A 17868-nucleotide genomic window follows, 5' to 3' on the forward strand; every position below is an offset into this window, starting at 1 on the left:
CTGGCATTACAATGCAGTCCGCTCCTCACATCCATTTAAAATTAATGTTCGCTGACGCGTTTCGAGACCTTCGGTCTCTTCCTCCTGGGCTGCCGAAACTACACAGCTGACGCTCGCATTGCTTCAATTCCAAGCTTTATTCGCTCACATGCCCGCCCCCAGTGGGCGTGTGTTTAGTACAACTTGCCTGAGGCATTTTGGGGCATGGAGGCCAACAATGTGATTATGATCATCGACTTGAAGTAAGTTCAATTGTGCAGTTTGTTTCTTGGCTTTGTATTAACCTTTAGTAGGCAATGAAGATGATAGCAGACTAATTTACGCATGGAATGCTGTGCTTAAAGGTCTCACACAGTTTAAGACCTCGGCCTCAATCAGCTGGCAATTGCGATCCTCACCAGCAGATGATGGTGCTCCTCTTCGCGGAGGAGACCAATGCGTTTCGGCCGGAGCCTTCTACAGGGATAGATATATATATATATATATATATATATATATATATATATATATACACACACACACACACACATATTCAGTGAAAAAACCATAGGTTTCACACACGTTATAGTTAGCGGACATTTTACTCATAAAAAACCAATGAAATTCCCCCGTTATAGTTAGTGCAGGCAACTATAACTCACGCGACCGCAATCCTCTGCTAATGACATATGTGTCTTTATGAAAAAAAAATATTTGTAATATATGTATAGCTAAAATTTAATGGAAGAAGACATGGGCAAATAAGTGTCTAAATACAGTATTAGCATCAGCAGAGGATTGCGGTCGCGTGAGTTATAGTTGCCTGCACTAACTATAACGGGGGAATTTCATTGGTTTTTTATGAGTAAAATGTCCGCTAACTATAACGTGTGTGAAACCTATGGTTTTTTCACTGAATTTGCAAGGTTTTTTAAATGCTAATTCCTAACTATAACGTGTGTGAAACCTATGGTTTTTTCAGTGAATTTGCAAGGTTTATTAAATGCTAATTCCTAACTATAACGTGTGTGAAACCTATGGTTTTTTCAGTGAATTTGTACGGTTTTTTAAATGCTAAGTTACTTTACGCCGTTCGTGCCGTGCGCGCCCACTTCACGCAGTTCGTTCCGTGCGCGCCCACTTAACGCAGTTAGTGCCTTGCACGCACCGCGTGCCCACGTTAGGCTGGATGGGCCATGTACGCACGATGCCCTTCGCGCACCGTCCGCACACGGATGACATATTATGCGCTTCGTTCAGAAAGGTTTTCTATTAAATGTTCAATGATGACATATTTGCCATGCACAAAAGGTGCCCTGCGGGCAGCTTTTGCACACGGGGGGGGGGGGGGGGGGGAATGTGGATTTTGTTTTTTTTATTTAATTTTTTACGGTAAGCGTAATCGGCGTTTTTTCGAAAACATTTTTTTTTAAATTTTTTGGCCTTGGAGGGCCTTCTGACAAACCATAACCAAGGCTGGGTGGTTAGGAGCTGTCTAGCCTGCCCCCTTTTTATGATATCCAACTTTGTTTTTCCTCCACCCCTCCGAGTGCGAGAGAGAAAATGGCGGCCGACACTTCCTGGTTTCGACCGATTCGAATGTATACTAAGATCTATCAGCCAATCAGAATCGCGCACGGCACCGTACGCGTACGGTAAGCTTACGGTGCGCGCTCGGAGCGCGCTTACAGATATATATATTGATTTAAATGCTATTTTCTCAGGAACTACTGAACAGATTTACACCAGACCTACAAAAGGCACTTCCTTGACCTGAGGACTACCTCTCTGCCAAATTACAAGTAATTCTGTTCAGCCGTTCGGGCTGTAGCTGTGTCTAAAGGTCCTATGGAAAAATGCATGGGGAAAATGCGTTTTGGGACCCCCCTTTTTTCTCAGCCCCCGCTTGACAAATCCCCCCGAGACTTTCAGGGTAGGAGCGGAGCGTAGCGCCCCATTAGTTTTGAAAATTTCGCGAGGATTCGTCGACCGGCGCCAAAGTTATTCCAAATAGAATGTTGCGGATTTCCTATGGAAACAGGGTCCTAACTATAACTGGCGACCGCTAGTAGGTAATATATATATATATATATATATATATATATATATATATATATATATATATATATATATATATATATATATATACATGAGGAATTCTGTTTTCCACGATAGGACAGGAATAAAGGACTCGCACTCCAGGGTCAATGTATCCAAGTAAGTTTACTGGCAACGCGTTTCGATCAAACGATCTTCTTCACAAAGCCTGGAGTGCGAGTCCTTTATTTCTGTCCTTTCGTGGAAAACTGAATTCCTCATGCATATATATATATATATATATATGTGTGTATATATATATATATATATATATATATATATATATATATATATATATATATATATATATATATATATATATATATATATATATATATATATATATATATATATATCCCTGTAGAAGGCTCCGGCCGAAACACGTTGGTCTCCTTTTTACACTGCTGGATGATATATTTATGAAGAAATAAAGACTTACAAGTTCGCTGACACCTGGCTGTGCTGCTTTTCTTTCTCCTCGGATCGTTGGGGAATCTATCTGGAAAGCTGATATATATATACATATATATCTGTCACTTCAATCTCTGAAAGAACCGGGCACAGACACCACTTGTAGTTCTTTGCTCTTTATTACCGCAAATCCGATATAACGCATTTCAGCCAAACCTGGCCTTGCTCACACACATATATTATTTATATGTGTGTGTGTGTGTGTGTGTGTATATATATATATATATATATATATATATATATATATATAATGTTCAACATACGTTGGTGTGGAGTTAAGAAAAGTAAATGAATGCTTACTTATATGCATTTACCTCCTCGATATTTTGGTTTTGAATGTCTTGGAGACGATTTCGTGGCCACTCGATAGTCCATATTTGATATGCCAGGCTACGCTATATAGAGCGCCTTATGCCAGGGAATCTATGCACTACAGGGCTTTTAGACCGACCACCGGGTGTCTGCAGAGGCACTCGTGCTGTTGGGTACCAGCAGTGGAGCTTCCTGTCCCATCACCCCAAGCCCCGGAACAAGCAACCCACTAATCATGACGGGTCCAAACAAGAGGCCCTGTGTTCTCCTCAGTGTTTACGGGGTCCGTACCCAGCACGGCCACCGAGGGGCTGCTTCTCCTCCGAGCCAGAGGGGAGATTTATCGGAGCGTTTTCCAAGCCCCGAGCCCTGTAACGGGGCCAGCTGGGCGAGCAGGGGATGGGAGCTGGCCCGCCCGGCTCATAAACCGTGGGCTGCTCTGTGTCTGCCTTGAGGCCCGCCCCGGCCCGGGTGAATATCACCAGAGCTGGGGCTGCAGGCCCTATTAACGATGAAACGAAGCAGATTGATGCTCGGCCGGGGCCAGGGCTGCCCCCCGCTCTCCCTTCCAGCAGATGGGGGTGGGCGGAGAGAGGGGCTCACATTTCCCACAGTCAGCAGCCAAACTCTCCTCAGCATCCCCCAGCCTGGCTCCCTATGCACTCTCTTTCCTCTCCTCCCCCCGCACCTCCGCCCTCCACTGCCGGTCCTCGTTGGCGTGCAGGCTCCAGAGAGTGAACCGAGAAGGGCTGCTGAAGGGCAAAGGGATGTTGTACAAGGATGGAGGTGGGGGGCGCCGGGAGTGGAGGAGCGGGATTGGGGGTGTGTTGAAGAAGCAGAAAAGAGGGGTGCCCGAGAGAGCCGACCGAGAGGTAATAGGGTACTAATGTAGGTCACCCTCACGAATAGGGGTGCACGGAAACATTAGGGAACAGGGTTGGTTAGAGGTTCTGAGACTACAGTGGCATCTTAGAGAAGATATGTATGGAGAGGCACTCCATAGAGTACATAGGTAGAGGGGCGCTCTAGAGAACAGAGGGCCAGTGCAGGGCACGAAGGGCAGAGAGACACTCAAGAAAAGAGGGGTAAGGGTGGACTTTGCTTGTTAGCGCAGCGACACTCATCGGAGTAGCTGTGCGCTTTACAAGTCCTTTTCATTCATTCATTTATTCACTCATGAGAAAAAGGCCACCCTAGAAACATATGGGTAGAGGGGCACTCCGGAGCGCAGAGGAGTGGAGAGGCACTCTAAATACAGAGGCACTCTAGAGAAAAGAGGGATAGAAGGGCACTCCAGAGCATAGAGGAGCAGGGAGGCTCACTAGAATAGAGGGATAATGGTGCACTCTACAGAAAAGAGGGGTAGAGTGGCACTCTGGAGCATAGAGGAGCAGGGAGGCTCTCTATAATAGAGGGATAATGGTGCACTCTAGAGAAAAGAGGGGTGGAGGGGCACTCTGGAGCATAGAGGGGCAGGGAGGCTCTCTATAATAGAGGGATAATGGTGCACTCTAGAGAAAAGAGGGGTGGAGGGGCACTCTGGAGCATAGAGGGGCAGGGAGGCTCTCTATAATAGAGGGATAATGGTGCACTCTAGAGAAAAGAGGGGTGGAGGGGCACTCTGGAGCATAGAGGGGGTTGGAGGCTCTCTAGAGGGATAATGGAGCACTCTAGAGAACAGAGGGATAGATGGGCACTCTGGAGCATAGAGGGGTAGGGAGGCTCCCTAGAATAGAGGGAAAAGGGTGCCCCATAGAGAACAGAGGGATAGAGGGGCGCTCCGGAGCATAGAGCGGTATGGAGGCTCTCTAGAATAGAGGGATAAGGGTGCACTCTAGAGAAAGGAGGTGTAGAGTGACACTCTGGAGCATAGAGGGGTAGGGAGGCTCTCTAGAATAGAGGGATAAGGGTGCCCCCTAGAGAACAGAGGGATAGAGGGGTGCTCCGGAGCATAGAGGGGTAGAGAGGCACACTAGAGAACAGAGGGATGGAGGGGCGCTCCGGACCATGGAGGGGTATGGAGGCTCTCTAGAATAGAGGGATAATGGTGCACCCTAGAGAACAGAGGGATAGAGGGGACCTCCAGAGCATAGAGGGGTATGGAGGCTCCCTAGAATAGAGGGACAAGGGTGCACTCTAGAGAAAAGAGGGGTAGAATGGCACTCTGGAGCATAGAGGGGTAGGGAGGCTCCCTAGAACAGAGGGATAAGGGTGCACTCTAGAGAAAAGAGGGGTGGTGGAGTGTCACTCTGGAGCATAGAGGGGTAGGGAATCACACTAGAGAACAGAGGGATAGAGGGGCCCTCCGGAGCATAGAGGGATATGGAGGCTCTCTAGAATAGAGGGTTAAGGGTGCACTCTAGAGAAAAGAGGGGTAGAGTGGCACTCTGGAGTATAGAGGGGTAGGGAGGCTCTCTAGAATAGAGGGATAATGGTGCACCCTAGAGAACAGAGGGATAGAAGGGCACTCCGGGCCATAGAGTGGTGCACTCTAGAGAACAGATGGATAGAGGGGCGCTCCGGGCCATAAAGGGGTAGGGAGACACACTAGAGAACAGAGGGATAGAGGGGCACTCAAGAGCATAGAGGGGTAGGGAGGCTCTCTAGAATAGATGGATAATGGTGCACTCTAGAGAAAAGAGGGGTAGTGTGGTCCTCTGGAGCAACGCGGGGTATGGAGGCTCACTAGAATAGAGGGATGTCCAACACAAACACTGAAGCACACCAATTGATCTTAACTCCCATCCACAGTCAAGGATCTGTGGTTCAGTCAGTCCAAATGATTTTTAGAAGAATTTCACAACAGTTGTTGAATCTGGTCACTGGGATTAATTTTATTCCATTTCATTGCAAATTAAAGAGCAGCAGCAGCCGACGCACGTTTCGCCCTCCTGGGCTTTCTCAAGGCTGCAAAGACATATATGCAAACTGTTTGTATACTGCCATATATTGTACAGTCTTTTTTTACAATCAGTTTGAACATAAACATACCAAATATGCCATCTCCATGTTTATATCACAAAAGACGGAGAAAAGGAAAGACAAAGAGTGCTATAGATGATTGGCCACATCCATATAACAATGAACAATTCACTCCACACAGTGTCCAAACCACCATAGTGAAAGAAATATGTTTAGAATGAGAAAAAAACTTGACCTAAAAATTGATAGGGCATGCTTATTTACGTATAAAGAAGACTCACCCTATGTTATAAAACAGGCAAAATCAAATTCAAAGTAATGAAATACTGAGATGTATTATTATTAAAACCATTTTCTTTTAATTCTAACTTGTTAAAAACATCACCTCTTGTGATCCCAAGCCTCACATATATTGAGGCAAAAGTAGAACCTCATGTGCCTAACCAATTAATTCCGAGTAGGCCAAGACGATAACAAATCTCACCTCATATCCAAGTTACTATATGCAATGCCTTTTATTCAAGTAAACGGAATGCGTGACTTCTTAAGTCTTCCAAATACAATCCCAATTTGAAATGCAATATTTTATGGTTATTCCTGATTTCGGCACTATAAGAAATGTAAGCACAAAGTGGGGAAGCTATGATTAAATGCCCAACAAAGTCAGTACCAATTTGACAAGACACGTATAATGCAATAGAGTGAATTCTGCCCTGTCACAACAAATCAATGTTGCTTACCAATCAACCGAGTCGAATATTAGTCTGGGTAGCGACCATGTCAATAATTGGTGTGTTCCCGTAAGTCAACTTCTATACTCGACTAGGGAAGGCTTTCTTCTCCTCCTCAAAACATGGGGACCATAATACGTCCTCTCTATAAGTGAGAAGGAAACAAACCGAGGGAAACCCCAGGGGGAGCCGTTAAGTATTACTCTCCCTGTTCAATCTTATGTGCCGTAGTCAAACAAACAAGCAAGTTGGACCCGTCGATACATTCCTCGCAAATGCACATACCTTCAGTGCTGAAGCAATCCGTGTTCCAAGTACCGCCAAATGCAAGTGTTTGGCATATGGGCACCATTTTTAAATTAAAGCATTCTATGGTAATCAAGAGAGAAAACGGACTGAGGTGGCTCGGCCTACGCTATTCAGAAGTCAAACCTTTGTTATATAGAATAGAGGGATAATGGTGCTCTCTAGAGTACAGATGGATATATGGGCACTCCAGAGCATAGGCGAGTGGAAGGAACACTAGAGAACAAAGGTAAAGAGGGGTACTCCAGCATAAAGGGGGAGAGAGGTACTCTCGAGGTTCACTCTAGAGAGCAGCTTAATAGAGATGCACTCCAGAGCGTAGTAGGATAGAGAGCCCCTTCACGCAACAAAGTGATGAACCACTCCGGGAACATACAGATGGGGAGATGGGCACTCCTGAACATTGAGGGTTACAGAAATACTTTCAAGAACAGAGGGATAGAGGTCCACCCCAAAGATTAGAGGGTGTTGTCTTATGCTCCTTGTCCCATAAATAACAGGGCACTATAAGTGTTTGTTCAACTCTAGTTCTAGGGGCGTCTCTGCGTGTTTGATCCACCGTAGTGACGAGTTCTTGTTTTATTTTCTTGCTCTGTCAGCTGAAAGGCGGTCTTCCCGCTCGGAGGCCTCGCAAAAGAAAAGTACAGGTAAGTTCTGCAATATTTAAGGACAGCTACTGTTCTTAATCCCCTAATCTATTTCTTCTTTGTCTTTTCCTACTCCTGTTGCTTCACCCTCTTCATTTGGGAATTTCTCAAAAGCTTATTCCCTTAGTGTGGGATAGGATATAACAATTGGTTTCTTCTTCCCTTGAGTCTTGGCAGTATGATAAACTTCTGCCCCCCCCCCCTCCCTCTTTTTAGTTTCAGGCTTTTTTTGGAAAACTCAGTCACTCACAGAAAGAAATAACATCAAAATAATGTCAAGAAAATAAAATGTATGGCAAACCGTATACACTTATCACTGTTTTCTTTACACCATCTCCTTCTGATATAGATACAGCAGAGGTAACCCCTCCAGAACTTACGTTAGCTATATGTTGGGCTGCAAATACATCTCCCTTAGATACATGTGCTGTGATACCGCCATTAATGGACAACAAATATATTACACGCTCTGCCTATTGTACTTGGAATAATTCTGAGCTTTCATTTCAAATCAATGTTAATTCATTTTAGCTGGATGTCCGTGTATTCCCCTTCACCATCCTCCAATCCTGTACCTTGCTAAGCACCTGTCACCCATGCTCCTCCTGGAGCGTGCTGGGTCCAAGGGCCACTCCGACGGATCCCACCTTTAGAAGTCCCATGGGAAACTGTTTTGGCGGAATCCGACTCACCCAGGTCTCTCCGCACTACTCAGGAGCTCCTCTGCCCCTGGGGCTTCCAGCGGTTCTTCTCCTCCCTCTGCGCCGTATGGTACTCATGACTTCTTTCTAACTGCTGGTCTTGATTCTCCAGCGTGTTTCTCCTCACTGCTCCGATACTCCTCTCCCTCTTGGGCATTCAACCAGTTTTATCCTTTCTATTTATTTACGGAAAATGGTGTTTCGGTAATATCTTTTACTTTTTCTGCCTGTGGCTCTGTCATCCCTACTCCCAGCACATACCCCAAATACCTGACCTTGCTATATGCAAATCGAGAATTCTTTTGTGTTCACATGGAGTCCGGCAGACTATAATTTTCAATCACAGCCCGCAGATGTTTAAGATGATTCCCCCAATCATCACTGAGTATCACAATGTTATCTAGGTATGCAGAGTCATATTGCTGATGGGGTTTGAAAAGGTGGTTCATTAAGGATTGGAAAGTAGCTGGGGCCCTATGGAATCCAAAAGGCAGGACAGTAAGCTGAAACAACTCATAAGGTGTAGAGAAGGCTGTTTTCTCTTTATCTTCTGATCTTAGGGGGACTTGCCAGTACCCCTTAGTAAGATCTATAGTTGAGATAAACCGATCCTCCCCAGTCGCTTATATAACTCATCATTTCGAGGCAAGGGGCAGTTGTCAAATTTAGATATATTATTCCCAGCTCTGAAATCGATACAGAACTGAATGGTCCTGTCTGATTTCAGGACTAGCACAATGGGGGAGCACCACTCACAAGTCAAGGGTTCAATAACCCCCTAGTCTTACCCGTCTCACTGCTCTTGCCTGTGGCAGCCGCCACTGGTCTTAACATCTGTTCAATCTCTGCTTGTACTGCCTCCCATCTGGTTGCTGGAATTTGGTAGGGACACTGTTTCACCACAGCCCCTTCTTTTGTATGAATGGCATAAGTGGCAAACTGAGTTTTCCTGGGAAGATCTGAGAATATTTGAGCAGAGATTGACTGGCATTGGAGGAGTTCTTCTTTTTGTTGGGTCATAAGAGTCTCATTTACAGGATCTTTTCCCAGGGTACTTTCAGTAGGATACATAGGTATGGTGGTCTGAACTACTACCAGAGGGAGTCCAAGCCATTTTTTAAGCAAATTAATTTGGTAGATTTGTTTTTGGTTTCCAGGTAGCTGAATAATATTTGTAACTTGCCCAATCCTCTCAATGATCTTAAATGGACCCTGCCACTCAGACTCATTTTGTGATCAGAGTTGGGTAACAATACCAGTGCCCAATCACCAGCCACCAATTCTCTCCACCTTTTACCTTTATTATTGAACTGCCTTTGTCGACATTGTGCCTTTTCTAAATTAGAGTAAGCAAATTCCTCCAGTTTCCCCAGTCAAGCCTGTAACTGGGCTGTGTAATCTAATAGGTTTCCTGCTTCTCCGGTGTTGTCTCTCTCCCATCCCTCCTTAGTAATTTCCAATAGGGTATAAGGTTTACGGCCAAAAAGCAACTCGAATGGGGAACACCCTAGGCTACTTTGTATCTGGCTTCTAATCACAAAAGGGCTAAAGGTAGTAGCTAATCCCAATTTTTCCCTTTCACCACAACATCATGTTTTTTAGAGTGAGTTTGAGAGTCCCATTATATTGTTCCACAACCCATCAGTTTGAGGATGGTATACAGATGTTCTTAAGCCTGATATTAAGCCGTTTACAGATTTGCTTTGTTAGTCGGGACACAAAAGTAGTACCCTGGTCGGTCAAAATTTCCTTTGGGAACCCCATTCGGGAGAAGATCTCAATCAGAAGTTGGGGTATCATTTTGGTGGTGGTTTCCCAGAGGGGGGCTGCTTCTAGATATCGGTTAACATAGTCCACTAGTACCAATAAATATTTAGACCCTTTAGTATAGCAGGCTAGTGGCTCTACTAGGTCTATTCCAAGTTTTTCAAAGGGTTTTCCAATTATAGGCATAGGTTGTAGTGGTTTGGGTGCTGCTATGGGTTTTTTCATTGACATACCTCACATTCTTGACAGTACTTCGTTATTTGAGCTAGAATTCCCAGCCAGTAGAAATGAGTTAAGATGGCTTAGGTTGTTTTCTCTGCCCCAAACTGTCCTGCCAAGAGATGGGAGTGTGCGTAAAATAATATTTGATCTCGTACCTACTGGGTACTAATAGTTGGAGTGAGTTGTTGGCCTTTCTTATTCTGTATAGCAACCCATTTTGTATCCAAATTGGGGATACACCTGACTTTGTTTTCCTTAATTTTGTCTAGAACTCGGACAGCCGGTTTGAAGGGAGAAATGATTTATTTGAGCAACTCTGAAGTTGTGATGTAAGGTCCAGGTCCCCTAGGTAACTAAAGTGTTCTGGCAGGGACCTCACGGTTTAGATCCTTGCCTCAGTTTCGTAACTTGCCTGTCTCCAGTGATTGGGAACTTCCCTAAGTTTTCTGGAAGATGGGGTTTTCTGCAACCATGTCTGTCCCTCCAGTCGGGGTTCTTGTAGTAGAGTAAGAAATTGTAGGTTATCTGTGCCAAGAATTACATCTTCCGGGAGATTAAGCAGAGTCCCCACTTCCACATTAGTTTCTTGGCCCTCCAGATTCCGCACATTAATTCTGGCCAGGGTATACATTTTAGTATCCCCATGTACACACCTAATACAGACTTGTTTAAATGGAATAATTTGGTGTGGTGACACTAGATTATCTTTGATCACTGACTGCCGGCACCCCGAATCTAACAAAGCAGTCACCCACTTCTGACTGATTTTCAAACTCACATAATAGCTGGGTCCCACTTCTGGCGTGATGTAAAAGGAACAAGGCACGTAATTGACTTCCATGCAGGCCCGGACTGGCCGTAACGGGCACCGGGCAATCCCCCGGTGCGCCGCACGGGTGGGGGCCGGTTTTGGGCCCCTGGGGGCCGTTTTTGTTACAGGGCCGTTTTTGCAGCATAGCTGCAAAATCGGCCCTGTAACAAAATCAGCCGAAAACCGGCCCTGGCAAAGAGCTCGGCGGCACCCCCAAGCCCCGGGGGGCTGGCCGAGCACTTTGCCAGGGCCGGTTTTGGTTCCCAGTCCGGCCCTGCTTCCATGGGTTCATTCCCAGCGTTCTTGCTGCTACAGAACCGAGTGATATGACCCCATTCCCCACATTCATAACATTGGGGTCCAGAATGCGGTGCCTCTTCCCCTTTTGGATATCGCAGTTTCGAGGAGTCCATGGGTAATCTGATAGGCATCTTGCTATTTTTTCCCGATGAAGTTGCCTGTACCGTTTGTGACCTTTTTTCTAAAGACGGGTGTTTCTGGGATGCGCCCCCACAAAGGCCATCTCTACTGCTTGTTCTCAATTTAGTCCGGGATGTTGGTTCAACCACCATTGAGTGGGTACTGGTAAGGCTTCCAAATACTTTTCCAGGTACATTTTTGTCATTAATTCCTCTGTGGTCGCTTCCTGAGGTTTGAGCCAGCGGTCAGCGGCATCCTTCTTTTAAAAAAATAGTGTCCTCTGCGTATCACCGGGTAGTCCTCTCTCCTTCCTAAATCGCACTCTATAGATTTCCTCGTCTTCCCCAGCCAATGAAGTATTATCTTTTTAATGTCCGTGTAGGGGGGTGTTCCCAGTTGCACATGTACTCTAATAAGTGGTCTGTGCCTCTCCTGTTAAAAGGGAGACAGATAATGTGGCCACTTTTCCACAGGGCAGCCTCGAGCGGCTCTCAAAATTAAGAAGTAAAGCCTTGTGATCTTCTTCTGGTATATATTTCTGCAGAAATATAGTAGGTTCCGTGGGTACCAATCCTTTACTTTGTGCAATTCCTGCGGCTAACTGAAGTTGACTCTTTATTCAGTTGTTCTGCTTGGGTTTTCAGGGTGTCGCAGAAGACACTGCGTTCTGTTTCTGCAGTCATCATGTATAGCTACAGAGCCTTACTTCAATTTTCGCTGTCCTTTAGCCACTTGTTGTATAAGGTTTTCCATCTTGTATCAGATGTTGACTATGCCCGCATTCTCCACCACATGTCGTCTTATGCTCCTTGTCCCATAAATAACAGGACACTATAGTGTTTGTTCTAATCTAGTTTTTTATTGAACTCTTTTCGATCCACTTGGGTTTATTATCGTTATGTCCTTTACTCGGAACTTCTTGTGTCCTTGCTTTCTTTAGGGGGGTTCTCCGCATGGTTATTCCACCGTAGTGATGATTTCTTGTTTTATTTTCTTGCTCTGTAGCTGATAGGCGGTCGTCCCGCCCGGAGAGCTCGGAAAAGAAAAGTACAGGTAAGTCCTGTAATATTTAAGGGCAACTGCTGTTCTAAGTCCTCTTATCCATTTCTTTCTTCTATGTCTTTTCTTCCTCCTGTTTCTTCACCCGCTCTTTTCTCTTGGAAATTTCTCAAGAGGTTAATCCCTTAGTGTGGGAAAGGATATCAGAATCAGTTTCTTCTTCCCTTGAGTCTTGGTGGTATAATAAACCTCTGGTTTCCCCCCACCCTTCCTTTCTCTCAGAGGCTCTTTTGGAAAACTCAGTCATACACAGAAAACAAACATTATAACAATGTCAAGAAAAGTAAATGTATGGCAAAACGTATAAACGTATTGCTGTTTTCTTTACACATCTCCTTCTCCTAATTTAGATACTTCAGAAGTAACCCCTCTTGAAGTTACGGTAGCTATGTGCTGGACACAAACACATCTCTCTTAGATAAATTTACTGTGACACTGTCTTTATGGCAGGACAAATATATGGCATACTATGCTTATTATACTTCGAATAATACTGGGATTTCAATTTAATGCTGCTTCATTTTAGCTGGATGTCCTCTCTGTTTTCCCATTTGCCCCCCCCCCCCAGCCCTGTACATTGCTACGCACCTGTGTCTGCCACGCTTCGAGGGCCACTCCGGCAGTTCCCACCTTTAAGAGTCCCTTAGGAATCTGCTTCGCCCGAATCTGACTCATATGGCCAGGTACGGCCTAGACCCCAGCTTCCTAATGACACAACCCTTACTAAAATGGCCCCTTTTACCGGTGTAAGGGTTACCGCCTCCCTTCCACCCCATGCCGTTAAGTCATTTTCACACAAGAACATTTTTGGGGGATTAGGGGGTCGTTAAACCCCCGGCCGTATTTATTAAAATTTGAATTTAAATTTAAAACAAATTTTATACATTATTTACATAATACGCAGAAAGTCCATTGCATTACATTTGATTACATTGATAGGTACATATGTCATGTTGCTAACCTTAACATTTCTCTAATACATATATATTCCTATCCGATCTAGACATTACATAATCAAATACGTTTATCTTTCTGCGTATTCCTATTTGAGCCCACAGCAAGGTCAATGACTGGCGCCAGATCATGATCAAACTATGACCGCCCTCCAACCGGAGTCTGCATGCGCAGGGGGCCCGTTCCCAGGGAGGTACTTCCCCCCGAGCACCCCCATACGCCCAGCAGATTAACTCCACAAGGGGCCTTTGCAGTTATGTGCCGTTTACTTGCGCCCTTGTGCACGTGCTGGGTGGCCAATCAGCCTACTGGAAAGCGGAACTTCGCTCCCCCCGCACCCTACCAGCCAACCGGCTGTAACTGCTCCTTGAGTTCCGTGAGAGACCACTTGCCCCTCCCCCTTGGGCGACCCCATTCAAGAATGGCGCCGCCCTCTAAAGACCATAAATGTTTTGCTCACCAATCATGACCTTACCGCTGACTAAGGAATAGCACTATAAATACAACAATTGAACATTTCCTATAAAAGAAACACCAATGCTTCCTGAAAACGAGACAGAAAAAGCAATACACATGCCAAACATAAACAAGTCAACCTGAAAAGAAAAAACTGCAAAACACAATATTCAAAAACCTTGCTTTAGGGGATGGTGGGTGGGTGAAAATTAGAGGGAGCCTCATAGCGAGGCCCGGACGGATCCCTGTATAGGCTGAGGGGGCGGCGTGCAAAGAGGCAGCCTTTGCCACTTCCCAGCCTTTTATTGCCCTCCAGTAAGTGAGTGTCCTGCCGGGAGCCGGTTCAAACAGGCCCCCGTCGTTTGTGCGACGCGTGCCCCGGAAGTGATTAGTATCACTTCTGGGGCACGAACCTGACAACCAATCCCTGACTGGTGTGTGCGCCGCGTCACAGTTGCACGACGGCCCGCCCCCACATCGTCATCGGGGACCGGCACGACCACCATACCTGCGGTGTGTCCGATGCCAGCCCCTGCCTTTCTATATGGCCAGGTACGACCTAAACCCCCTCTTCCTAATGACACAACCCTTACTAAAATGGCCCCTTTTACCGGTGTAAGGATTACCGCCTCCCTTCCACCCCAAGGCGGTAAGTCATTTTCACACAAGAACATTTTTCGGGGATTAGGGGGTCGTTAAACCCCCGGCCGTATTTATTAAAATTTAAATTTAAAACAAATTTTATACATTATTTACATAGTACGCAGAAAGTCCATTACATTTGATCACATTGATAGGTACAAATGTCATGTTGCTAACCTTAACATTTCTCTAATACATATATATTCCTATCCGATCTAGACATTACATAATCAAATACGTTTATCTTTTTGCATATTCCTATTTGAGCCTACAGGAAGGTCAATGATTGGCGCCAGATCCTGATCAAAACTATGCCTGCCCTCCAACCGGAGTGCGCATGCGCAGGGGGCCCATTCCCAGGGAAGGAGGTACTTCCCTCCCGAGCACTCCCATACGTCCAGCAGATTAACTCCATAAGGGACCCTTGCAGTTATGCGCCGTTTGCTTGCGCCCTTGTGCTGCGTGCGGGGTGGCCAACCAGCCTACTGGAAAGCGTAACTTCCCTCCCCCCGCACCCTTCCAGCCAACCGGCTGTAACTGCTCCTGGAGTTCCGTGAGAGACCACTTGTCCCTCCCCCTTGGGCGACCCCATTCAAGAATGGCACCACCCCCTAAGGACCTTAAATTTACTGCTCACCAATCATGACCTTACCGTCACAGGCCTGCACAGCTGCCCGACTATCCGGCCCCCCCAAAAAAACTCACTGAAAGGTCATGCCTTGTCCCTATACCCAACTAACCAGGCCAGAAGATTCTCCATGAAGATTTCATTTCCTAATTTGGACAAATGGACGCCGTCTTTTAAGAAGCACGGCTCCCCCTAAATGCACCCATGGGTTATAGTCTGCAGATGTGGAGCCCTGAATAACCTTGCTAATTTGTTATTAATTCTTTTCACGGAGTGGTTCAATGCCCTCACAGACTCACCTTCCCGCCATTGGAATCTCGGCACCATCTGTGACCAAACCAGGGTGCACCCTGGGCAAAGACGTGCCAACCAACCCACTTCAGTGATTAGTGTTTCGACCAGCCCCCTTCTACCCAGGTGTACCAAGTCATTCCCCCCCAGGTGAAAGATAATAATGCTGGGGATAGCCCTTCCCATGTCTAGCAGATCGAACACAAAGCTCCTGAATTGACCCAAGCGCAGCCCCCCCTGCCCATGGAATAATAACCTAAAACCTGCCTCCCTCGCTCTCCTCTCATAGTTGCCTGAAAGAAAAAAGTTACTTAAACGTCTCACATATGAATGACCAATAACCCACACGACGTGTGTTCCTCAGTCCCGGGCATGCACCCGTTCTTGCACTGATCCAGGATGCTGTGCCATCACAAGTTTCCCTCCTGTGTGACAGGCTTGAGAAACTGAAAATTAAGCAGAAAAGAAACCCAGCATCAGAACACACCCTCTGAGCAGTTCTCATAGCATATGCAGCCGCACATAGCGCTTATAGCAATTGGAGGACCACCTGCCAATCCTCTGCACATCTCTCCTGGCAAACACCCTTGCCACTGCTTCGGTGGCAGCCTCTAACCTGAATGAACGTGTACCAAAGCTGCTGGGATCTAGCCCTGCTTTCTGCACCGCCATGTCCAGGACTCTCTTAAATTGAAACTTTGTGAGTGGGGTACCATCTGCATGAATTAACAATGGCCCCCCTGTCTTCCAGGGTCTTTGCCCCAAAAAGGCCTCCAGGTTGGTGATAGGGCAGCAAATGCTCCCTTGAGCCCTGCACAGTACCACCCCCTCCCCACGGGCCTCTTGGTCTGTCTTAGATCTCTGGATAGATATGAACAAGGAGTCGCCTTGGATCCTCACATGACTAAACTGCAAACCACCCTGCTGATCTTGCTTGTTTTTGGACACCACCTCTCCAATTCTGAATGCGCCGTAAAATGCCAGTGCAAACGCCACGCGGAACAAAAGGCTTCCTCCTCACTGTTGCAAATCTGGCTAAGGGTCCCCAGTATTGACGCCAGGAGATCGACCCCTATAGGCCGCCTTGGGTCCAGTTGTGACCCCTGGAGATGCTGTCAACCCTTCAGAGCCTTCCTGATTGTGAAACTATTCGCCGGGTCCCCCCTACCCTTTGCTTGCGCGAAAAAGGAGATTGCTGCTACATGCCTCTTTGCTGCAGCCACTGAGCACCCCTCATCTCTCAAGGCCCCCTGGTAAAAGAGCACAACCCCAGTATCATGCCACCTCTCTCCCCACTCCTTCCCCAAAAAGGTACAATATGCCCAAAATGCCCCTTCGTAGGCCTTCCTGGTCCTGGGTGCAAGGCTAGCTGCCACAAGGTCCAGTAGTTGGGGGCACCAATCTGCCAAAGTCGTTCTGGGAAGGGTGTCTGCTTCTCTGCCGCAGCTGGGAGATGTGCCCTGAATACCTGCATCTTGAAGCGAGAGAGTGCATCAGCAGCATGATTCAAAACTCCTGGGACATGCTTAGCCCTAAACTGCATATTCAATTTCATGCATAACAAGAGTATCTCTTTCAACAGATGGAGGATCATTTTACACCTTGCTGCCTGCTGGTTGGTGCAGTCCACTACGGTCATGTTATCTGACCAAAACACCACTGACTGATTCCGTAATTGCTCTGGCCATACTGATAATGCCACAAAAATAGGGAAAAGCTCCAAGAACCCAATGTTGTTTCTCAAACCGTTGTCCACCTACCATGCCGGCCACCGCTGTGCCACCCATTCAGTGCCCAGTGTAGCGCCGAATCCTTCACTGCCCGCCGAATTAGTCATTAAACCCAACGCAGCGGAAGAAGTGAGCAGACCGGGCCATATCACTGTTCCATTGAAGTCAAGCAGGAATGCCATCAAAATCCCCATATCCTGCCTAACCTCAGCAGACAGCCTGGTGTGGTGATCTTTCTTCTTGAGACTTCACATGGCTTGTGAGATGGAACGCGAAATTCAACTGACCCACTGTCTGCTGCAGCTGATGCAGCGTAACTTTCTCTTTGTCCAAGCATTGCTGCAACGCTGCCCTGAACTTAATAACCTTATCTGTGGGCAGCCGAAAACATCCCTGGGTTGAGTCTAGCTCTATCCCCAAGAACTCAATCTTTGTGGATGGCCCGATCGTCTTTCCTGGTGCCAATGGAACCCCAAAACTCTGCATGAGCGTGCAGAACCCCCGTAGTGCCCTCTCGCACTCCTAAGAGCCTGCTGACCTAAGGAAGAGGAAGTCATCCAGGTAATGCAAGACATGATGGTGCCCAGTCACCTGCCTAAAAACCCATTCCTACAATGAACTGAATTTTTCAAAGTATGCACAGGAGACCGAGCAACCCATAGGCATGCATATATCCATGTAGTACTTTACCTGGAACTGGAAACCCAGTAAGTGAAAATCTA

The 17868-nt window shown here is 46.5% G+C and overlaps 1 protein-coding gene across 2 annotated transcripts in view; it reads left to right on the forward strand.

Annotated features, from left to right (window-relative positions):
• The window catches only part of LOC146797862 (ubiquitin-like modifier-activating enzyme 1), a 1073449-nt gene that overhangs the window by 702085 nt on the left and 353496 nt on the right, over positions 1-17868 (forward strand). The window contains exons 23-24 of one of the 2 annotated variants that reach the window (XM_085625060.1): positions 7418-7465; positions 12392-12439. The exons of the other annotated variant lie outside the window; for it this stretch is intronic. Coding sequence (XP_085481186.1) covers positions 7418-7465; positions 12392-12439 — 96 coding nt within the window. The remainder of the gene's footprint in view (positions 1-7417; positions 7466-12391; positions 12440-17868) is intronic. 2 annotated transcript variants of the gene reach the window in all.

Source organism: Triturus cristatus, chromosome 9 (genome assembly GCF_964204655.1).
Source record: "Triturus cristatus chromosome 9, aTriCri1.1, whole genome shotgun sequence".
Taxonomy (NCBI): Eukaryota; Metazoa; Chordata; class Amphibia; order Caudata; family Salamandridae; genus Triturus; species Triturus cristatus.